Consider the following 25,254-nt stretch of genomic DNA (forward strand, 5'->3'; position numbering starts at 1 on the left):
GCCACATTTACAAACACATGAGAAATAATAATCAAAAACAGTACAAAACAGCGCCAGGGGGTTGTAAACTCAATAATGTCACTAAAATAGAATACAAAATGTATATATGTAACAAAGTGTAAAGCCATAGCCTCACACAAGTTCAGTAAATGATTTAAATTTGGAACACAGCATCATAGTTTTCACAGCTTTTTGGTTGTTAGAGGTAGAGAGTGTTTTAACGTAGAGTTCTAATTCTTTTTTAAAGGCACAAAAAAAAAACAGGTCGGGTGTGGAGAAACTTACATTTATGAATATAAAACTTAGCCAATAGTATAATGAGGCTGCAAAGGTAAATTTTCTTTTCAAATGCGACTCCTTATATCCATCAAGCCATTTCCAACCGCTTTTCTACATAAATGTCGATTTATGAAAGTAAGGCTTACGTTTTCTAATTGGCTTAACGGGTCACAATTATCAATAAAATCTTGGAGAATGATTAATAGTACAAAGGCCCTTAAATTGATATATTTGTTAAAAACATTTAAAGTGATTTAGGTGATTTAAGTGATTTTTTTTCATATTTTTTAGTATTATTACTTTTTTTTGGTTTGTTTGATCAATAAAAATTAAAAAAAAATTCCAACCGCTTTCCCCATTCTCCCTGTCGGGGGCGGGGCTGAAGCCTATCCCAGCTGCACTCCGGTGGAAGGCAGGGTACATATTTTATAATTGTAGAATTTTTTGACCTTTTTTTTTTATTTTTATTTTTTATTGCTTTATTTACCTATGATGCTGCACTGAGTCTGATTTATTTTGTACAATTTTCCATTTTGTCTATTATTTGTTCACTTTGATTTTTGAAGTTATTCGTGAGTTATTATGTCAATTGACCACAGCTGTGACTTTTTAAGTACATAATTTTACTGCCTTTTTTTACATCATGGCCAGGGGACTACAGATGAAAACTAGCCCTCTGGCTAATTCTGCCTTTTTGAAATTGCATTGTCCCCTTTGAAATAAACTCATCTTTAATCACTTCCCGTTGAAAATTGCACACATACGAAGACATTTTCGAAACGGGTCTGTTTGGTAGCGCCTGCGCAGTGTGTATTTAAATTATTAGAACTACGTGTTGCTGGCCTTGCTTTTTCTTTAAGTACACTTTTTTATTTTAGTTTTTTAAGGTTTTTTTTGGAGAGTGCGTGTTTTTCCTCTATTGTACAGTGTACATATGTAAAACAATTGTTTAACTTTAATTTCATACCAAACATTGCATTTTAGTAGTCTTTAAATGAATCAGCGACATCTGCTGGCCGCACATTGTTACTGCGTCATTAGAGAAAGTGAAAGTTGAGGCTTCGGCGTCTCATTTCTAGGAATGTATTACTGTTATAATAAACTGCGATTTATATAAGAGTTAAATTGGTTGTTCGTACAAAATACCAAGCAAATTGTCCCAATTCTAAACTTTCAAATGAACCTAACATGCAGGTGTTTGGTATGTGTGAGGAAGAGTAGCCAGAGAAACCCACCAATTGCTGGCCCCTGTCAGGGACCCTTTCAAAGAGTACTTTCAATCAATCAATCAATCAATGTGTACTTATATAGCCCTAAATCACGAGTGTCTCAAAGGGCTGCACAAGCCACAACGACATCCTCGGCTCAGATCCCACATCAGGGCAAGGAAAAACTCAACCCGATGGAACAATGAGAAACCTTGGAGGGGACCGCAGATGTGGGAACCCCCCATGGGCGACCGGTGCAATGGATCTAGTTAATATTGTGAGTCCAGTCCATAGTGGATCTAACATAATAGTGTGAGAGTCCAGTCCATAGTGGATCTAACATAATAGTGAGAGTCCAGTCCATAGGGGATCTAACAATAGTGAGAGAGTCCGGTCCATAGTGGATGTAACATAATAGTGTGAGTCCAGTCCATAGTGGATCTAGCATAATAGTGAGAGTCCAGTCCATAGTGGATCTAACATAATAGTGAGAGTCCAGTCCATAGTGGATCTAACATAATAGTGAGAGTCCAGTCCATAGTGGATGTAACATAATAGTGTGAGAGTCCAGTCCATAGTGGATCTAACATAATAGTGTGATAGTCCAGTCCATAGTGGATCTAACATATTGTGAGAGTCCAGTCCATAGTGGATCTAACAACTTTGAGACGAGTGATTGCTGTACTCATAATCAAGAATTTTAGAACTGAATTTGGTGCGGAGAAGTTAGCATATAAAATAGTAAGAAAAATATTCAGACATTTTCCGTCACACTTAAAATTTTACTATAAACATGGCTGTTGAAAATTCAACTGAATGTAGCAACATGGAGACCTTTGTTCTTAAATAATCCCAGCCCTCACAATGCAAACCAGGGACAGTCATTCTTCACTCTGTGTCTGTGTGAGAAGGTGAGCTGCTTTGGGTGAGAACATGAAACACTTGAAGATGCATAATCCAGCTGGGAGTGACTTGGTATTGGTGGATAGCTTAAATATAATAATTTAAGTAAGCTGGAATTCTGTGCACATGGGACATACAAAAGAATGAGTCAATGATTTAAAAAAACAAACAAATGAACGCATTGACAATATTAATATTTATATTAATACCAACAGGGCGGCTTTTTTTCTGTTCCAGTTTAGGACATTACCAATTTGATTAAAATCGAGGGTAGTGGCTGATGTCCTTTCGGCTTCATCCAGAGGATTTTCCAGTTTTCCTCCAACAAATCTACATGTGCTCACATGGAATGAAATGAAAAAAACATTCACAAGGAATTTACACAAAGAAGAAAAGTTGCAAATGTCCTTCTTCCGTGTTTGAAATAAACAAAGCCCTTCAAACCCTGCCAGCCTCTATTTCAATCAAGACATTGTTGCCCTGGGAAAACCAAACAGATCACAGTACATCACGTTTTGTTTTTACTTCACTTGAACTGTAAAACGAGAGGGCGGGGGATAGAAATAAAAATGTACCAAGTCTACACTGAAGATGATTCTCTGCATAGGAGCCAGAGGGGGACAGTTAAACTCCATTTTTTTTTTCTTTTTTTAGCGGCATCCATGACAGACTGACCGCCCCGTCTGCCAGAATACCACAAGTCCTCTTTGCCCCGGCGCAGAGAGCCAGGGAGGCGGAACAGGGCTTTGTCTGGCTTAATCGTTCTTCTTCTCCCCATCTGCTTTGTCCGTGATGGCTGCAGTGGCCTCAGCGGCCTCAGCTGGTTCTGTCTTCTTGTTCTGAACTTGGTCCACTCCGCTGGTGCCATATTCATTGACCCTATTGGGGTCCACTCGATAAATCCAGCGCTGATAAAGGTATATGAAAAAGACGACATCTGCACAGAGGGCGTAAGATAAATGAGAACTGTTAATCCTTTTATAGTTTAGCCTGGAGTGTTTATTTACACAACTGTAAAGCATGACATGTCTCCTTTATTGATAAAGCATAATTCAACATTCTATCTTGCTTAACAGCCTACATCAAAACTCTGAAGTAAATCATCTTTCTGGACTCTAATTGATTTGAACCATATTAAAAAAATTTTTAAAGATAAACTATATAATGAAAAAAACACGATAAAATTCCAGACAGTTAGTAATACAGTCTAATTTTTTAAATAACGAAAAACCGTCATTTATTAATGCATTTAAGGCAACACTTGCTTACTTCCTGAAATCAAAGTCAGGGGCATGCAAAATAAAAATAAAAATAAAATAGCTTGCGCTGTGGATGGCGGCTGCATCTCCAGTAGCTCTGTAGTTCTAGATCTTTTAAACTTATATTTTATCTTTTATCGTTTATTATTATTATTATTTATTAGATCGTTTAAACTTATCTTTTATCTTGTTTATGTTTTCCATGAAGACAAAGTGAATCCCTGTACATCCATCCATCCATCCATCCATCTTCTTCCGCTTATACGAGGTCGGGTCGCGGGGGCAGCAGCCTAAGCAGTGAAGCCCAGACTTTCCTCTCCCGGGCCACTTCGTCCAGCTCCTCCCGGGGGATCCCGAGGCGTTCCCAGGCCAGCCAGGAGACAAAGTCTTCCCAACGTGTCCTGGGTCTTCCCCGTGGCCTCCTACCGGTCGGACGTGCCCGAAACACCTCCCGGTGGCATCCTGACCAGATGCCTGAACCACCTCATCTGGCTCCTCTCCATGTGGAGGAGCAACGGCTTTACTTTGAGCTCCTCCCGGATGACAGAGCTTCTCACCCTATCTCGAAGGGAGAGCCCCGCCACCCGGCGGAGGAAACTCATTTCGGCCGCTTGTACCCGTGATCTTGTCCTTTCGGTCATAACCCAAAGTTCATGACCATAGATGAGAATGGGAACGTAGATCGACCGGTAAATTGAAAGCTTTGCCTTCTGGCTCAGCTCCTTCTTCACCACAACGGATCGATACAGCGTCCACATTATTGAAGACACCGCACCGATCCGCCTGTCGATCTCACGATCCACTCTTCCCTCACTCGTGAACAAGACTCCCAGGTACTTGAACCCCTCCACTTGGGGCAAGACTTCCCTTCTCTTTTGGCAGTTTTAAACGACCAGGAGCCAGCTTTCTTTCTTATTCGAGAGAGGAGCTGCTCACTTTGAAAACATGCTGGCGTACGACGACCCACTCCAGCGGAGCTGAGGAAGAATCCTCAGGGCTGCAAAGCGAGGGCTAAGCTACAGGCTAAGCGAGAGGAAAATCAACGGCGCTACAAACCATCCATTCCTTCCGTCATCATGGGGAACGTGAACTCGCTGCCTGACAAGATCGACAAGCTTCATGGACTAAAAAAACAGCGTGCGTATCGAGAGATACACCCCCCTGGTCCAAAGACAGCCTGTTAACACTTGCTCTGTGAGGAGGTGGTCCCCTGAAATGGTAGATGCCCTCAGGAACTGCTACAACACCACATACTGGGATGTGATACTTCCCACATGGTGAGGACATTGATGGGCTGACTCACTGTCTCACGGATTACCTCAACTTCTGCGTAGACGTGACCTGCCCTGCTAAGACTGTTCGTTGCTACCCTAATAACAAACCCTGGGTAACACAGGAAGTTAAAGCTGTCCTCAACCAGAAAAAAAGCTGGAAATGAGAGCAGCACAGCGGGAGGTGAAACGGCGCGTTATGGACGCTAAGGACAGCTACAGGAAGAAGCTGGACATGAGGGAGGTCTGGGAAGGTGTGAATACCATCACAGGCCACAAGACAAAGACCAGAGCAGTAGGGGGGACAATAGAGAGGGCCAATGAGTTGAATAACTTCTTCAACCGGTTCAACCAGCCCGTGTCCTCCCCACCCCCCACTCCTCATCGCAACCATCTTCTTCTCCCCTCAACACACCTCCCCCCCAGCCATGCCAGCACCCCACTACGGTTAGATTGTCCGCCCTGAGATCGGTAGGTCGTGAGTTCAAACCCCGGCCGAGTCGTAGCAAAGACTATAAAAATGGGACCCATTACCTCCCTGCTTGGTACTCAGAATCAAGGGTTGGAATTGGAGGTTAAATCACCAAAATGATTCCCGGGTACGGCCACCGCTGCTGCCCACTGCTCCCCTCACCTCCCAGAGGGTGATCAAGGGTGATGGGTCAAATGCAGAGAATAATTTCGCCACACCTGGTGTGTGTGTGACAATCATTGGTACTTTAACTTTAACTCCTCCTCCTCCACCACCTCTACGAAGACATTAGTCATCTCTGTGGACCAGGTCAGCGGTCAACACCCTAGGAAAGCAGCAGGCCCAGATAAGGTGTGCCCCGACTGCTGCAGAACTGGGTGAACCACTCCAGCGGATCTTCAACCTCAGCCTGCAGCTGGGGAGAGTGCCCACCCTCTGGAAAACGTTGTGCATCGTTCCAGTTCCCAAAAAGAACTGCCCCAGTGAGCTGAACAACTACAGACCAGTGGCGCTCACCTCATCTAATGAAGACAATGGAGCGGCTCTTTTTAAGCCTCCTCAGACCACAGGTGCAACATGCCCTGGACAGCCTGCAGTTTGCTTACCGGGCGACAGTGTGTGGAGGATGCTATCCTTTACCTGCTGCACCGAGCCCACTCACACCTAGATAAGGGAAATGGCACTGTGAGGATCCTGTTCTTGGACTTCTCGAGTGCCTTTAATACTATCGAGCCCCGCCTTCTACAGGACAAGCTGGACAGAATGCGAGTGGACCCCTGCCTGGTTGCCTGGATTTCAAACTACCTCACCGATAGGCCACAGTACGTCACACTGAAGGACATCACGTCTGACACTGTGATCAGCAGCACCGTAGGAACCAGTGCTGGCCCCTTTTCTCTTCACCCTGTACACCGTTGACTTCTGCTACAACTCAGAGCTGTGTCACATCCAGAAGTTCGCGGATGACACAGCCATCATCGGGTGCATCAGAGACGGCAGACAGGAGGAGTTTCGGAGCCTGGTGAACAGCCTTGCTGTCTGGTTCCACTGGAACCTCTTGCCGCTCAATCCGTCAAAGACCAAGGAGCTGGTCATTGACTTTGGGAGGTCGAGTCCAAGGTCACAACCTATTGTGATGGAGGGAGTCGAGGTACAGACCGTGGACTCATTCAAGTATCTCGGGGTGTGGGTGGACAACAAGCTGGACTGGACTGTTAACACGGACCACTTGTACAGGAAAGGACAGAGCAGGCTGTACTTCTTGAGGAAGCTGCGCTCCTTCAACATTTGAAAAAACTCTTGTGGATGTACAAACCCCTTGGTTGGGAAATTGTGTTAGATATAAATATAAACGGAATACAATAATTTGCTAATCATTTTCAACCCATATTCAGTTGAATATGCTACAAAGACAACATATTTGATGTTCAAACTGATAAACATTTTTTCTTTTGCAAATAATCATTAACTTTAGAATTTGATGCCTGCAACATGTGACAAAGAAGTTGGGAAAGGTGGCAATAAATACTGATAAAGTTGAGGAATGCTCATCAAACACTTATTTGGAACATCCCACAGGTGTGCAGGCTAATTGGGAACAGGTGGGTGCCATGATTGGGTATAAAAGTAGATTCCATGAAATGCTCAGTCATTCACAAACAAGGATGGGGCGAGGATCACCACTTTGTCAACAAATGCGTGAGCAAATTGTTGAACAGTTTAAGAAAAACCTCTCAACCAGCTATTGCAAGGAATTTAGGGATTTCACCATCTACGGTCCGTAATATCATCAAAGGGTTCAAAGAATCTGGAGAAATCACTGCACGTAAGCAGCTAAGCCTGTGACATTCCATCCCTCAGGATGTACTGCATCAACAAGCGACATCAGTGTGTAAAGGATATCACCACATGGGCTCAGGAACACTTCAGAAAACCACTGTCAGTAACTACAGTTGGTCGCTACATCTGTAAGTGCAAGTTAAAACTCTCCTATGCAAGGCGAAAACCGTTTATCAACAACACCCAGAAACGCCGTTGGCTTCGCTGGGCCTGAGCTCATCTAAGATGGACTGATACAAAGTGGAAAAGTGTTCTGTGGTCTGACGAGTCCCCATTTCAAATTGTTTTTGGAAACTGTGGACGTCGTGTCCTCCGGACCAAAGAGGAAAAGAACCATCCGGATTGTTATAGACGCAAAGTTGAAAAGCCAGCATCTGTGATGGTATGGGGGTGTATTAGTGCCCAAGACATGGATAACTTACACATCTGTGAAGGCGCCATTAATGCTGAAAGGTACATACAGGTTTTGGAGCAACATATGTTGCCATCCAAGCAACGTTACCATGGACGCACCTGCTTATTTCAGCAAGACAATGCCAAGCCACGTGTTCAACGTGGCTTCATAGTAAAAGAGTGCGGGTATTAGACTGGCCTGCCTGTAGTGCAGACCTGTCTCCCATTGAAAATGTGTGGCGCATTATGAAGCCTAAAATACCACAACGGAGACCCCCGGACTGTTGAACAACTTAAGCTGTACATCAAGCAAGAATGGGAAAGAATTCCACCTGAGAAGCTTAAAAAATGTGTCTCCTCAGTTGCCAAACGTTTACTGAGTGTTGTTAAAAGGAAAGGCCATGTAACAGTGGTGAACATGCCCTTTCCCAACTACTTTGGCCCGTGTTGCAGCCATGAAATTCTAAGTTAATTATTTGCCAAAAAAAAATAAAGTTTATGAGTTTGAACATTAAATATCTTGTCTTTGTAGTGCATTCAATTGAATATGGGTTGAAAAGGATTTGCAAATCATTGTATTCCGTTTATATTTACATCTAACACAATTTCCCAACTCATATGAAAACGGGGTTTGTACTACCAGTCTGTGGTTGCCAGTGTTCTGTCCTACATCGTAGTGTGCTGGGGGGGCAGTACATCTAAGAAGGACAGCTCCAGACTGGAGAAATTGATCAGGCGGGCCGGGCCGGCTCTGCGATCGGAATAAAACCTGACTCACTGTGACGGTGGCAGAGAAGAGGACTGTGAAAAAACTAGTGAGCATCATGGAGGATGCCAGTCACCCTCTGCATACCGTTATCAATAGCCAGAGGAGCCTGTTCAGTGCTAGACTGCTTCATCCAAGTGCAAGACTAATAGACTCAAAAACTCCTTTGTCCCACACACCATCAGACTGTACAACTCCTCTCTGGGGGTGAAGGGGGTACTAGGATGACAGGGGATGCAAAACAATAACATATACCCCCATTATTTACTTTTTAAATTTGATCTCAATTCTGTACAGTGCTGCTGGAATTTTAATTTTCCTGAGGGAACTCTCCTGAAGGAATCAATAAAGTACTATCTCTCTATGCGCACTAGCGTCGTTTGGCTTGATAATCATGGTGGACTAAAGACACAGACTTCGCTCCAGAGATTTCCCCTAAGAGTAAACGGAGTCAAGCTGTGCGTTTTAGAGCGCACTGCTGTGTTTAGATGGAGACAGGTGTGGACAATATTGGAGACACTTGTCCCCACACTAAAAGTATACAGCGAAGGAGAAACTATTTGATTTTGCGTTTATTTTCTCAGTACAGCATCCATCAGCTGTGACAAAGTTAATGAAATGAAGAAACATGCAGGAGGCGATGTGTCGTGAACATTGTCACAACTTGTTTATAAAGTGTTTACTTTGTTTACTGGGATACTCACTCCTCCTTTTCTTAACTGCAACTTTTATCAGTGTTCAAATTACATCAATACTAGCTATAAAGTTTTGTCATCTTATTGAAGTGGGCTGTGAAGATTGTGTAGATGTGAGAGGTATCACTCCGGTTTATTTTTGTTGGCCAAACTGTTGCACTGAACCACTAGGAGGTGTTGGAGAAGAACAAAGCTTGTTTATTAGACTATGTCTTCATTAGCCAAACTGCTTTGCATTTTATATTGATATCAAAAAGTATACAGCAGTTTTTTTTTTTTTATATTACTTTTGTTTTTTCCATGCCACAAAGTAGTTACTTTAACATTCATGTGACATGGCATTTTGTTAATGTTTTATTGTGTATAGTTAATTGCTATTCGACATATTTCTGCTCAAACTCTTTATTGATCTGTTCTGATACATCTGCATGTACATATGTACATATGATACATCTACATGTACATATGTACATATGATACATATACATGTACATAACTTCAAAAAACAAATAAATAAAAAACCTCCCTCTATCAAAATGTAAAAATAGAGATAAAGGCATTATGTAATGAGAAAAAGTTGACACGTTGATATTAATGAACAAAAAAGCAAATACTTGTCTTTAGATATATGGATAACATTTATCTATAGTCTTTTTATTAGACAATACAAATTACATGATGATATTACGTTCACACCCCAACACTGCTTTACCTAGCAATCAGTAATCATGATTTAAATTTTGTTAAAAAAAATAATTTAATTATTGTAGTCATAATTGGCAGCCCTAGATCTCATACATGAACACTATTTTTATCTATATGGACAAAAAGTGCACTTACGACTTACGGCCATCAGGTGCCATCTTTCAAAATTCTTACAGTGGTTTTAACTTTTGAATTTCTCATGTCCATAAAGTGCTATCTTGCACAATTTTCACATTTATTTTAGTGATTTGTTATTTTCTTCTGCCTTATTACTTTGTTTATAATGCTTTTGTTGCTTTCATATGCAGATAAAATTTCTACTTGAGGTCCCAGATTACTGTGGCACAGGGTACATTACAGAGGAGGCTACTAATTGAAGAGTATTTCAAGGTGAAAGCTCATTTGAGTGACATGACGTCAAAAAATGTTAACAGAGTAAAAAGGTACCGTCTCTGAGGCATCCTATCCTGTACATCATGGGCATCTTGATGACAAAGGCAAACAGGTCATCAATGAAAGTGTTGAGAGCCTTGTAGGTGAGCATCCTCCACGGGAGGTGAGCCACCGACTTCATTTTGTAGTTGATGAATAGCTGCGGCGTCATTGTTATGAAACCTGAACAGAGAGAGGAATAAATCAATCACACACAAGGGAAGTAGTTTGTTGGGATTTTATCTACCGTATTTTCCGCACTATAAGGCGCACCTAAAAACCACAAATTTTCTCAAATGCTGACAGTGCGCCTTATAACCCGGTGCGCTTTATTACGATTCATTTTCATAAAGTTTCGATCTCGCAACTTCGGTAAACAGCCGCCATCTTTTTTCCCGGTAGAACAGGAAGCGCTTCTTCTTCTACGCAAGCAACCGCCAAGGAAAGCACCCGCCCCCATAGAACAGGAAGCGCTTCTTCTTCTACTGTAAGCCACCACCCGCCCCCGGAAGAAGAAGAAAAAACGCGCGGATATCACCGTACGTTTCATTTCCTGTTTACATCTGTAAAGACCACAAAATGGCTCCTACTAAGCGACAAGGATCCGGTTCATAAAAAGACGCAATCTCTCCATCCGCACACGGATTACTACCGTATTTCACAGCAACTGATATTCCTGTGAACCGCACTGTGGAACGGGAGCACGTACGGTGAATATTCGCACCACAGGGAATGAGAAGTCATCCTTCACTGTGGTTCTAGCTTGCCATGCTAACTTCCACCCATGGTGATATTCAAAAGGAAGACCTTGCCAAAAGAGACCTTTCCAGCCGGCGTCATCATAAAAGCTAACTCGAAGGGATGGATGGATGAAGAAAAGATGAGCGAGTGGTTAAGGGAAGTTTACGCGAAGAGGCCGGGTGGCTTTTTTCACACAGCTCCGAAGGCGAACACACCTTCACTAAGACGGGCAGACAGCGCCGGACGACATACGCCAACATTTGCCAGTGGATCGTAAATGCCTGGGCAGATATTTCGGTCACAACTGTGGTCCGAGCTTTCCGGAAGGCAGGATTCACAGAACAACAGCGACACTGACTCCGATGACTTCGACGAGACGGAACCGGCCATTTTGGATACCACGCTTGCGCAACTTTTCAATTCGGACACCGAAGACGAAGAATTCGAAGGATTTACGAATGAAGAATAACTTCAGAAGGTGAGCGCTATGTTTATTTTGTGTGTTGTGACATTAACGTTCGAGCAACATTATGTTGCTATTGCTCTACACCATTTTGAATTTTACTATGTTTGTGATTGCACATTTGCGTACATTTTGGGACAGAGTTGTTAGAACGCTGGTTTTCAATATATTATTAAAGTTTGACTGAACTATCTGACTGTTTTTTAGACATTCCCTTTAGCGCAGCGTAGGCGCGGCTTATAATCCGGGGCGGCTTATTGGTGGACAAAGTTATGAAATATGTAATTCATTGAAGGTGCGGCTAATAATCCGGTGCGCCTTATAGTGCGGAAAATACGGTATACCAATACTGATATTCCTTAATACCAGTATTCATCGATACTCTTGTTGGTATGAAATGTAATTGGTGTAAATTAAGATGGGGAAAAAATTCTTTTTTTATTACTATTTTTTCTTTGTACACTGGGGCTGCATGATTAATCGACATCAAATCAACATCAATGTTTTAATCAGTGCGGTTTCGTAACTGCAAGAGGCTCAGTTCTTTTCTCTGCTGTCACCGTGACAGACATATTCGCCCATCAGAATTGTTGAGCCATGCATTTCTTCTTCTGTCGCTTCAAACAGGGTGAAAGACGTCTCACTCTGAGCATCGCTTTCAGCACCTGAGCGCGTTTATTTAAAAGTAGAATTAACTGAACGCAGTGAGCCCCTTTTTCAGCATTCACAATCTTTGTCTCAGAACAAAGAGCCTCGCGACTCACCAGTGGGAAGTGTCGCAAATTAACATAAATTATGTGGGGGGAAAAATTATTACCAAGCCAAATGTCCCGTTGTAGTAATATCAAATCTTCAAATCGAATGGGCATTATGAGCCCATCAACAAGAACGACCGAGCAAGAATGTCGTGATGGTAAAAAACAAATTGTGGAAAAAATGCACTTTAAGATGTTCAATATTTATTTAAGTTCCATTTTTGCTCACAGAAATGGGAGTCAATTTAATTGTTTTTGTTTATTTAGGATAACGGTATTTATCTTTCAATTACAGTACAATGATAAACAATTCTCCAGTAATGACAAATAAGTTTATATCCTTTAAAATAGTTACTCGCATTATATACCATGATTACATTACATTATAAATAGTTGTATAGTATTAGTTTTATCGATTATTTCTTCAGCTTAAGAGGATGATGTAGACAAAAGCTCTGAGTCTGTCTGCAACATAGTAAATTCTTGTTAATTGTTCTAATGGGTGGTACCTTGAGTCAAGAATATGTTGATTAACAGTCTAAAAGTAACATGTCTTCCTTCACTCACTGTTGCAAATGTATGCATGTATATGTATGAAATATAAAAATCGCAAATCGAATCGCAATTAGGGTTTTTCTTAAAATCTTGCAGCCCTATTGTACAGCTCCAACATCATGTAACATCTCATAGCATGGAAGTCTATTATAAACACCTGCTTTTTAAGTCTTAAACAAGTCATCTGTGTTTGCAGTGCAGTTATGTCATCATCTTATTTTTTTATTTTTTTATTTAACTTTTATTTAACCAGGAAAAAAATCCCATTGAGATTAAAAACCTCTATTTCAAGTGAGTCCTGACCAAGAGGCAGCAAAGTTGCACATAAAATGACACTCACATTACACATTAAAATGACAGGATGGACATCAAGTAAAACAGTTACAGATAACAAGCGCTCCTTCAAATGCTCCGTTTAGATTTAAAAAGCATTTAAGGATGAAAATTCAGTCAGCTTCCAGTCTCTTTGTAACATGTTCCAAGCACAAGGAGCTGCATAGACAAAAGCTTTTTCCCTAGCTCAGTGCAAGCAAAAGTATAGACCAAACAGATCCATCACTGTGTTTCTATTAAATTACAATACACTTAGATTGAAAAAACACTTATGTATGGCATCCATGTGCAGAGCACAGACCTTTTACATGACATATATCAAATATATAAATCAATACAATGAATTACCCTGTTAGGTTGGTGTGCATTTTGTACCAATAGGAATTGTGATTTGTGTTAATGTTGCACACTGACGTATTAAGAGTGACGGACCGGAGGCTATTTGAGTGTTGATTACTCGATCGCCATGATGACGGTTGATGAACCCCGATAGTAGCAATCACTGGGTCTTATTAGCGTGCGTGACTTTGAGGAGGAAATATTGTTGTGGTACAAACTTTTGTGTGGTGTTGCCTCCTTATTTGTGATTATTCCAAGCTGATTTTGTATGTGTAGCAGCAGTAGCTGAAGTGAATGTGACAGCGTAAAATAAATGAATAAAGATGGCCGTATCATTTGTCCAGAATCTTAACAGTCCAGAAGGACCAACCCAATTAGGAACCAGTACCAAAAAAATACCGGTACCCTACATACAACATGTGAAACCTATTTATAGTCGGCACATTAGCAGAACGAATTGGGAATTGGTTAAACAACCATGATGCACATTGGAAAACAGCGGCAGCGCAGGTAATCGTTCAGAGACTGTCTTAAAAAGTACTTTAACAAACAAAACCAGTGGTTTGTGTAATGTGTGAAGTCAAAACATCTTTTCACATCTCATGGAAATGTATTTTGTCTACTCACCAAAGGTTAGCAAGAAGCCGTACAGCATGCCGAGTACCCATGAGTACCAGCCTTTGTGTTCGACGTACAATAAACTGTACACAGAATAGCAGCCAAATAGAGGGTAGAGCAGCCACGACAAGTACTTGAAGGCCATCTGTGCACACAGTGAGAAGTACCCAGTCACAAATGACCACAAATACGATACACAGCGTGTTCTATTAGATTTCCAAAGGCTGTAATGGATTAACTTACATCATCATAGATTTTGGTAGAAGACTGCACATATGTTGACTTGTCTGTGAAAACAAGTCTGGGGATGACTCCTGCAATTTTTCTCTCTTTGTCAAACTTTGGGAAGACACAATCAAGGTATGTTATAGAAATCTGCAACTTAATAAATGCTAATCGTCTTTGCGCAGGGAGATAATTAAAAACTGTGACTTACTTTTACATCCATCACCTTTGTGATTTTCCAGAAGTCAATCAGAAGGCCGATAAAGACGCTGACCTGCACCACAAAGTTGGTCTCGTTGTCAAGAATGTACAGAAGAACTATCAGTGACTGGAACACTCCAAAGATAATGGAGCGCACAGAGAGGCCTTCCAAAGACTGTCGGCTGTTCCAAAACTGGATGTCTAGATAGGACAAAGCGATAGAAAACCGTGAAGCGCAAGTAAAACAAGGAAGTCTTCAAATACACTTTTTTAATACCATTCTTAAATGCGAGAAACTCAAAAATGCTGTGCACGATGGAGACGACAATGGTGAGTCCCAAGAGGTAGGGGTTGGTTTCCAGCAAGGCCACCTTTAAAAATAGTTTTTTAAACAGTTACGATGGAGCAATTGTTTGAAGGTGGTTCATACCACATAGTTGTTCATTTTTCCACTGCACAGTGCTTTAACAGGCCTACTCGGCTAAAACTGTAAAGAAAGCAAATTCTTTTTAAAAGGTCTCTTGAGAGAAGACGGCAGCAAGAAAATGGGCAACAGCAGCAAAGTGGAGACTCTGGAGAAAAATACTGCAGATACCATTTCTATCATTTATATCGGCTACCGCAACCGTACCAGACCATGTACTCGATGCAGCGCTTGCTCCAATGCTCAGGTCCTAAAAGCAGAGCAGGTACTGTGCAGTGGAAAAGGTACAGTCACTATCACTGTATTTCTTTATGTCCTACCTTGACAGAGTCCTGATCCTCGTCAGACTGCTCATAGGTGTCCTCGGGCAGGAAGTTCCACATTGAGCGAGCATTCTGCGCAGCGTATAGCTGCCAGCGCCACAAGGACAGTGGGCAGTAGCTGAGACGCAGCGGCAGTTTGGTCAAGGTCTCGTTGATGGGATAGTAGTCCTTCTGAAGGTTCCAGTAGTCATTGAAATAGACAATAGGGTAGTAGTCGCCACTTACCGCATCAAACTTAACATCTGTTGGCAGATGGGGAGGAGAAATGCAAAACTGGAATGAAAGCTTCTTTTCATCTTATAGAGTACTTGAAAAACCTACGCTGGTCTAGCGGAGGTGGCACAGAGCCTTTGACCCAGGCTGTGTGATCATCCACCATGTTGATGGTGAGGTTGGGATGCCAGTGGGAGATGATCTCCACTGGACCATGGCTCTCTGCCCGCTGCCAGAAGATATTTCATTCAGTTTAAATATAAAATATTTATTTTTTGCAAATTTACTGTGCATCATGCTGCTAAGAAATGTATTACAAAAACACACATACACTGGTAATGATATACATATTAAAGAAGAAAATTACCAACCTTGATCATCTCTGGATCTGCCTCGGTTTCTCCTGTGAGCAGATTCTTGGTCTTCATAAACTTCCTGCGCTTGAATTTGTTCAACACTGAAAAGCCCCCCCACCCAAAGAAGGTCTAGTTCAACACCACATTACACAACATATGTAAATGCATATTAAACATAGATCACTTGTGCGTACTTCGTGTTGTATAAACTGTTGACAGTCTGCGATACTGCCCTTTGCGCTTAGGGTCCGGGTGCAATCCACTTTTAGTGAAGTAGACGTGTATGAAGAGGGAGCCGTTCTGCTGCACCACCTGGAAGTCAACACTAAGTGTTACCAACATCGCAGACATTGCACACCACAGGTCCACTGTACATGTACATGATAAACCGTCCACCTCCAGTAGTCTCACCTCTGGGATATCAATCTCCTTGTACTGCTCATAGCAGCCATCCCCTTCCTCCCCTGTACTCCAGTCTCCATAAACCACATCTCGGTTGAACCAGAAGAGAGCTTCTGTGTTGTTGAAGTCTGTGAACACCTCTTCCTGGGAGATGTACACGTACAGGTCCTGTAGACATGATGAGAAAATGACGCCGTTTATGGTTTATAGACCTGTTTGGACTCTGAACTTTTGAAAAAAAAAAATGTGTTACCATGAGGGTTTCCTTTGGAAAGAGGTTCCTGCTGGGAACTCTGGGTGCCCCGGCAGGTGTACTGGGGTCGGGAGTGGAAGGCCCTCGACGGAACCAGCTACTGATAGCCCAGATTATAAAAATTCTAGGAGGTACACAATTAAATTAGCTTCAATAATCAACATGCACATTAACCAAAGAACAAGAAGCACTTGGTAGATTAAATGGAACCATAAATATTTACATTACAAGCGACATGTGTTTAGCCTAATAGGAAGCCAACATGCAGAGACACTAATCTGATTACAATTCTTGCATCATAAACAGTCACATGTTGACTATATGGCAAAAAAAACAATACGTTGCTTAGGTGGGAATCTTTGGGTTAAACGATTAAGGGGCTACAATTTGACTATAAATCTATAATATTAAATTGCATAATATTGTTATTATATTGTTAATATATCAATAAATATTCTAAATGTTTTATATTTAATTGTGACTATTATGTCTACAAGGCCCCTTCTTTGGCTACTGATATATACAGTATTGCGTCATTTGGGATTTTGGATTACTGCGCACATCATAGATATATATGTGAAACTAAAAAAAATGTGCATATCATGCAAAGGTTTGTTTATGCCAGCAATTAGATTTACAAGGTGAAACTAATTGAAACATTGGCTAATAACATGCAACTCAAGATAATTTGAGTCACAAAAAGAACTAAAAGAGGATGCCTTTGAAAGATGGAGACAATTGAAGGCGGAGAAGATTTTTTCATCTGACGCCAAACTTGCTAATTTTCTCCTTGATAGGTAAGTCAGGCATTCATTTACATGTTCTTATTACTTGTAATAAATGGAAATGGACACATGGTATGTAAACTATATTGTCCAATACAGTCTATGACCTAGTCCAGGGGTCGGCAACCTTTACCACTCAAAGAGCCATTTTGACCCGTTTCACAAATTAAAGAAAACAATGGGAGCCAAGAAACTCTTTTGAAATTGAAAATGAAATAACACTGCATACAAAGTTTTTTTTTTGCTTTGTGCTATGTATAAACCAGGGGTCTCAGACACGCGGCCCGTACCTTAATATGAAAATGTAATGTTAGTGCAGCCCGCAAGTTTTATATGAATGGCATACTTGCCAACCCTCCCGATTTTTCCGGGAGACTGACGACTTTCAGGGCAACTATTCTCACGAATGTCTGCTGATTTTCACCCTAACAACAATAATAAGGGGGTACCGTGATGGCACTGCCTTTAGCGCCCTCTACAACCTGTACATACAGCGTGCCAGCCCAGTTACATGTTGTATGCAGCTTCTGCAGACACACATGAGTGACTGCAAGGCATACTTGGTCAACAGCCATACAGGTCACACTGAGGGTGGTCGTATAAACAACTTTAACACTCTTACTAATATGCGTCACTTTGTGAACCCACACCAAACAAGAATGACAAACACATTTCGGGAGAACATCCGCACCGTAACACAACATAAACACAACAGAACAAATACCCAGAATCCCATGCATCCCTAACTCTTCCGGACTACATTATACATCCCCGCTACCACCAAACCTGCCCCCCCACACATCAACCCTCCTCCCCCTCCGTGCGTCGGTTGAGGTGGGCGGGGTTGATTTCCGGAAGAGGCACTGAAATCCGGAAGTCTCCCGGAAAAATCGGGAGGGTCGGCAAGTATGCAGCTGAGCCGCATCAGAGCGATCAAAGAGCCGGAGCCGCGGGTTGCAGACCCCTGACCTAGTCTAACAAAGCTAGTATGTTCCTGCAACCAATGCTTAGTGTGATGGTGCTTCGCTCCTAGTGTAATGCTTATTTAGCATGCTAGCCCGGTCAATGACACATCGACATACAGGCTAACGGGGGAAATATATGCCCGTTAGCCTGTATGTCGATGTGTATTCCAAGTGACAGGACAAAATATATTTCGGACAAATGAAACCTAAGTGGATATGGGTAGTGTCCGTCTGTTTCCTTCTCAATATGCTGATACGCTGAGGAAATGGGTTCCAACATTAGCATGGCTAATTGCGGTTTCTGGTACTGTATGTGCATCAAACACATAAGGGGTGGTATTTGCTTGGCACAATATAATGGATTACATGTCATGATTTGTGTATTGACATGGTAGTAGGCTATATGATTTATGCGTAACACGGTTTTTGCGTAACGTGGGTTGTCTCATAGAATTGCACTCTGCACTGAAATATGGTGATGTGCGTACATGGAAGAGAATGCAATGTGTGTCAGGTTGGATGCAACATGGAGTTATGCTGAACAAAATGTGGCGGTCATTTTACTGTTGGCCTTGACTTGCCATCAAGGTCAACCTATGCCACATATATTATAAATTATTGTATATAATTATTCGTAATGGTGTAAGAAGGTTAAAATGGTGTCTGTATTGTCTGCTGACAACAATGGTTATTTTTCTCAAATATTAGTCTATTTGATCCATTTTCTATGGATTTATTTAAGGAGCAAAAAGAGAATGAAAGGGTTGAAATCTATATTCGCACAAGTGTTACTTTTTTTTCTAGTCGCACAATCTATTTCTAGTCATAAAGGCTAGTAAATTGCAACACCGTACAGCCCTGGCTCAAAGGCGTGTGTCGTCTATCAACTCATTTATATCTTTGGCTGGAAGTGTACCGGTAACCGGCCGCCAGCCACACCATATAGATATTATAGTCTCTCCTGACTTATGAATCTACTTGCTCATTTCCTGGTTACTTGCAGCTGGTAACACAGTTCCTATAACTATTAACCTATAACTAACATTCAGAGAACATTAGCAATACTGCACATTTTAGAACTGTATATATTACTTTACTCAACATATGTAAATAATCGATGTTTGAACTTTTGTCCATCGATTCATGATTCGTCCAAGTTCTAATCCTGATGATCAGAGAATCTATCAGGTTTTCCACCCCTAATGTTGCTGTTGATGGCCAATTTAGCCATTATCACTGTTGAATCGCTCTAGTTTTTGGATGATTACGTGACAAAAAAGGAAAACATAATTATGACCTAGCCTTTAAATTGGCTTTAACATTACCACTGTGTGTGGCGTCTCTGCAGACTATCCAAAAGTCTGTTCTGTAAGACAACGGAAATACGTACCTGAAAAGGACACCTTTAATGACCTGCCAGGCATTGGGTGGCGGTGGTTGTTGCGGTGGTTGTTGTTGTTGTGGGTCCTGTGCATCTCCAGCTGTCTGCAGTGTCTGGCTGTTTGTAGATGTAGCACTTCCATTACTGTTACTGCTCACCTGAAAAACATACAGGTGTTTGAGAACATTAATAATGTTTGGCCTCGTCCAATAAATCACGATCTATAAAAATGAACAAGTTAACTTTTCTGGCATCATAAAGATGAGCCTATCTACACTGAACAAGCCAATATGCCCAATTTGTTGTAAAGTGATCGCGACAAAAAAAACACTCGACCCTTTTTTCTAATTGGGTAAAAAAAACGCACTTCAAATGTTCTATATTTTTACTAATATTTTTTTAATATCAATATATATGAACAAATATATGTATTTTATTTATATTTGCTAACAAATTGAGAGTCAATTTTATTTTTGCTTGTTTACTCTAACTGAAAAGTTACCAACTTTAAATTACAACAGATGAGAAATGAGAAATGAGAAATCAATCTATTATTCCATTTGAAATGAATATTTGCATTATTATTATTATTATTATTATATAGAATGATTATATTAGTGCTTAATTTGGTCTCAAAATAATTCCGACAATAACATTGACAATATAACGTGCGGCAAAATGTATTATCGGCCCAGGTCTAAATGAAGCAATCACGAGGGAACAATAGTCACTTTTGACACAGATCACAAAATTTAAGTATCAAGTCTATCTGTATACACTGTAAATATGCATGTAAATCTAAATAATCATATATCAGTTAGTTAATATACTATATATTTTGATACAAATACAATTTTAGGCAGATTTTTTACAGTACTATGAAAGTATTAATTGCCATTTAATTGTGTTTATAATGTTCAATACTGCTGAATTTCCCCCAGGGATCAATAAAGTACTTTCTATTCTATTCTATTCTATTCAAGCAATTAAAAAGGCAATACAATTCTATAACATACAATCATAAATTAAAAGCATTAGGTTATAGCTAATAAAGTTAAACACAACAGAAGTATCTCACACTTCTCTGGCTCAACAATATTATTTGCCCAGATTGCTGGAAAGACAGGTTAAAGAGAGACAATGAATTACCGGTATTGAAAATAATTTACTTTACACAATTACCAATGTCTACACATGACAAGCCAGTACTAACGGGCATTAAAGTTATTGTTTACTGCTAAATAACTCAGCTAAGCATTGTAGCTTTGAGAACAATGTAAATGTAACTTGTAAAATTCACCCTTTCAAGCACGAAAAAAAAATAAAAAAAATAACAGCCTTCCTTCCCAAAACAAGGCCACTGTCTATTCAAGTCACACAATGGACAAGGCACATGCCAAGACATAAGACTTGTTTGCTATCTCAACGTTTAATCTTCCCCTTTGTTGTCGACAAATGGGAGACATGGGGTTCCGGTGTCACTTGAAGATAAGGTAAAGCAAGTTATGGTAAATTATTTCAGTTGTCCCACAGTCACTGAATGACTGACCCTGGCCCGCAAGTCTGTGACTGTTTCAAGGTTTTAGTTTAGTTTAGTCACTTAAAGAACACCTCTGTCTTTAATAGGGACATTTCACAGTACAACCGTGGCTCAAATAGGAGTCAGGACACATGGACGTGTGACATGTAACAAATGGGCTAAAAGAACAAACACATGGTTACCTGCAAGGAGCTCAAGACAATAAACAATCCATTTTCACAACAATAATTAAACATTAACCATTTATTATAAGGAGGAAGTGTTTCCCTGTGAAGGTCAAGCTGGAGGAGGGTAAGAAGTTCAGTTAACTGTTCACAGGGACATTGCTGCTCCTTGGTTGCGTGGATAACATTTAAAAGCAAGGAAAAGTGACGTTAACGGATTTACATCTGAGGAGAACGGACACAGATTTTTTTTATTTTTTTTTACAAATGACACCAGGGAAACAGTGTCCTGACATCCTATTTAACGGAAGCTAGTAAAAAACAGAAGCTAGTAAAACTATTCATTGGCTATTGTGCAGTGATTGTCAAATTGTGGTACACTTACCACTAGTCAGAGCCAAGAGTACGGACAACTCGGGGTCAGAAATGGTCCCAAACATAGGGCCCTGTGGTCACGTAAGGGGCTTTTGACCAATCAGAGAGAGTACGGCCAGACAATTCCGGGGCACCATGTTTGTGACCAACTCTGAAACCGAGTTGTCCATACTCTCTCTATTTACGAGTGCAGTCCTTCTCAAATAGGGGGCGATGCCAGGGCCAGAACATTTTTTGCCGTGACCACAGGTGACGTGCTAGCTGTTCAAAAAAGTCGGGACACGAGGTGGACCACTCCTCTGTGCATCAGTTGGGGATGTCTCTGCGCTGCTGACTTGTCTCCAATCAAGATTATCTCTAGTTGGCCCCACTATGGACTGGACTCTCTCACTATTATGTTAGATCCACTATGGACTGGACTCTCACACTATTATGTTAGATCCACTATGGACTGGACTTCCACAATATTATGTTAGATCCACTATGGACTGGACTCTCACTATTATGTTAGATCCACTATGGACTGGACTCTCACAATATTATGTTAGATCCACTATGGACTGGACTCTCACACTATTATGTTAGATTCACTATGGACTGGACTCTCACACTATTATGTTAGATCCACTATGGACCGGACTCTCACACTATTATGTTAGATCCACTATGGACTGGACTCTCACACTATTATGTTAGATCCACTATGGACTGGACTCTCACACTATTATGTTAGATCCACTATGGACTGGACTTTCACAATATTATGTTAGATCCACTATGGACTGGACTCTCACTATTATGTTAGATCCACTATGGACTGGACTCTCACAATATTATGTTAAATCCACTATGGACTGGACTCTCACTATTATGTTAGATCCACTATGGACCGGACTCTCACACTATTATGTTAGATCCACTATGGACTGGACTCTCACACTATTATGTTAGATCCACTATGGACCGGACTCTCACACTATTATGTTAGATCCACTATGGACTGGACTCTCACACTATTATGTTAGATCCACTATGGACTGGACTCTCACACTATTATGTTAGATCCACTATGGGCTGGACTCTCACAATATTATGTTAAATCCACTATGGACTGGACTCTCACTATTATGTTGGATCCACTATGGACTGGACTCTCACAATATTATGTTAGATCCACTATGGGCTGGACTCTCACAATATTATGTTAAATCCACTATGGACTGGACTCTCACTATTATATTAGATCCAATATGGACTGGACTCTCACAATATTATGTTAGATCCTCTATGGACTGGACTCTCACACTATTATGTTAGATCCACTATGGACTGGGCTCTCACTATTATCTTAGGTCCACTATGGACTGGACTCTCACTATTATGTTAGATCTACTATGGACTGGACTCTCACTATTGTGTTAGATCCACTATGGACTGGACTCTCACAATCATGTTAGATCTACTATGGACTGAACTCTCACAATATTATGTTAGATCCACTATGGACTGGACTCTCACTATTATGTTAGATCTACTATGGACTGGACTCTCACAATATTATGCTAGATCTATTGCACATCTGCGGTCACCTCCAAGGTTTCTCATTGTCATCCGATCGGGTTGAGTTTTTCCTTGCCCTGATGTGGGATCTGAGCCGAGGATGTCGTTGTGGCTTGTGCAGCCCTTTGAGACACTCGTGATTTAGGGCTATATAAATAAACTATGATTGATTGATTGACAATTTAAAAAATAACTCAATCAGCATATATAGCAGCAAACTGGGCCAGACAGAGTACTTTCTCCAGGCTGGCTCACTTATTTAATTAGATGTAATGGTCATTTATCACTCAAGGCAACATTAGTCATAACTTTCTAGAAGCTCAACATTAACACCGGACATACGCGTCCGTCGTCAAGTCTGACATATTTCCACTGTAAATTTAAGACGAGGAACCTTTCTTATTTGTAGTTAGTTTGTATATAATGATCATAATCAAACTGATTGAGAGCTACTGTCTGACCGGCGAGTCAAGTCGAAGCTGCGTGGCTGTGGTCCAAGGCCTTGTGATAGCTAACACCGCAGCACTTTCACTTAATTCCTAGACAGTTCGCTTGAATATTCGTAGGCTTTTGCCGGGGTATATTTATCAGGAAGGCGGTCCTCGCCACGTCTCCGCCGGTATACATTTCTCAACGACACCGCCGGACTAACGAGGGTGGTCAAGCTTTATAAAGCAACCGGCACTGACAACGTCACTCGCGTTAACGGCCACTTCACGAAACGTGACATTCCGGGGCCGAAACAGAAAACCGACCCTCCCGTCACGGAGAAGCAGAAATTGAGAAGCCCTTGAGGCGTTGTCATTCAGTTTACCTCGCAAATGCTGACGGCGTCTTTCGCCTCCTGGCTCTCCTGCGTCGCCATCTTTCCTCGTCTCTGCCTCGCACACAACCACCACACTGCGAGTTTAGATGGGGGGGGGGGGGGGAATCTCGCGAGAACTTAGCTGTGACGCAACAAAGGTGACGAATTTTGGTGGGCGTGGCCGTGGTTGGAGCTGTGTGGTTTTTGTTTGTTTGTTTTTAATTAAACATACACGTAATAATTCACACAAAAGTCAAGGCACTTTCAACATCAAGGAAAGACAACAAAAGCAAATACAGAGAGTAATAATACTCACACATACAAAATAAATAAAAAAGACAAAATTGGGAATTAAGTGGGTGAGTATTGTAAGGGGTGGGGTTTATTATGTTACATACTTGCTGTTGCCATGATCCATCATACTGTACTGTCTGCAAAATTCAATAAAACTATTTGGGAAAAAAAAAAGGGCTATCTAAATCACTTTAAATGTTTTCAACAAATATAACAATTTAAGGCCTTTTTTTGTACTATTAATCATTCTCCAAGATTTGATTGATAATTGTAACCCATTAAGCCAATTACAAAATGTAGCCCTTACTTTCATAAATTGACATTTATGTGGAAAGTGAGTGAATTATATTTATATAGCGCTTTTCTCTAGTGACTCAAAACGTGCTTTTACATAGTGAAACCCAATATCTAAGTTAGATTTAAACCAGTGTGGGTGGCACTGGGAGCAGGTGGGTAAAGCGTCTTGCCCAAAGACACAACGGCAGTGACCAGGAATGGCGGAAGCGGGGATCGAACCTGGAACCCTCAAGTTGCTGGCAAGGCCACTCTACCAACCGAGCTATACCTCCCCAATATAATACAAATATATAATAAATATAATATAAAAGACAAAAAGGGCTACCTAAATCACTTTAAATGTTAAGTTAAAGTTAAAGTTAAAGTACCAATGATTGTCACACGCACACTAGGTGTGGTGAAATTTGTCCTCTGCATTTGACCCATCACCCTTGATCACCCCCTGGGAGGTGAGGGGAGCAGTGGGCAGCAGCGGTGCCGCGCCCAGGAATAATTTTTGGTGATTTAACCCCCAATTCCAACCCTTGATGCTGAGTGCCAAGCAGGGAGATAATGGGTCCCATTTTTTTATAGTCTTTTGAACCCACAACCTACCGATCTCAGGGCGGACACTCTAACCACTAGTTTTAACAAAGATAACAATTTGAGGGCTTTTGTACTCTTAA

The 25,254-nt window shown here is 41.1% G+C and overlaps 1 protein-coding gene across 1 annotated transcript; it reads right to left on the bottom strand.

Annotated features, from left to right (window-relative positions):
• Nucleotides 1-2,571: 2,571 nt before the first annotated feature.
• clptm1 (CLPTM1 regulator of GABA type A receptor forward trafficking) lies at nucleotides 2,572-24,110 on the bottom strand. Its single transcript, XM_061973034.1, has 14 exons — nucleotides 24,008-24,110; nucleotides 19,564-19,712; nucleotides 16,424-16,547; nucleotides 16,180-16,338; nucleotides 15,963-16,080; nucleotides 15,784-15,869; nucleotides 15,521-15,641; nucleotides 15,197-15,441; nucleotides 14,730-14,823; nucleotides 14,463-14,653; nucleotides 14,270-14,365; nucleotides 14,036-14,171; nucleotides 10,238-10,405; nucleotides 2,572-3,327 (listed from the first exon to the last, which is right to left on the bottom strand). The coding sequence occupies exons 1-14, from the start codon at nucleotides 24,056-24,058 to the stop codon at nucleotides 3,146-3,148; spliced, it is 1,920 nt and encodes a 639-aa protein (XP_061829018.1). The 5' UTR covers nucleotides 24,059-24,110; the 3' UTR covers nucleotides 2,572-3,145.
• Between the last annotated feature and the right edge of the window lie 1,144 nt (nucleotides 24,111-25,254).

Source organism: Nerophis lumbriciformis, linkage group LG17 (assembly GCF_033978685.3).
Source record: "Nerophis lumbriciformis linkage group LG17, RoL_Nlum_v2.1, whole genome shotgun sequence".
Lineage (NCBI taxonomy): Eukaryota > Metazoa > Chordata > Actinopteri > Syngnathiformes > Syngnathidae > Nerophis > Nerophis lumbriciformis.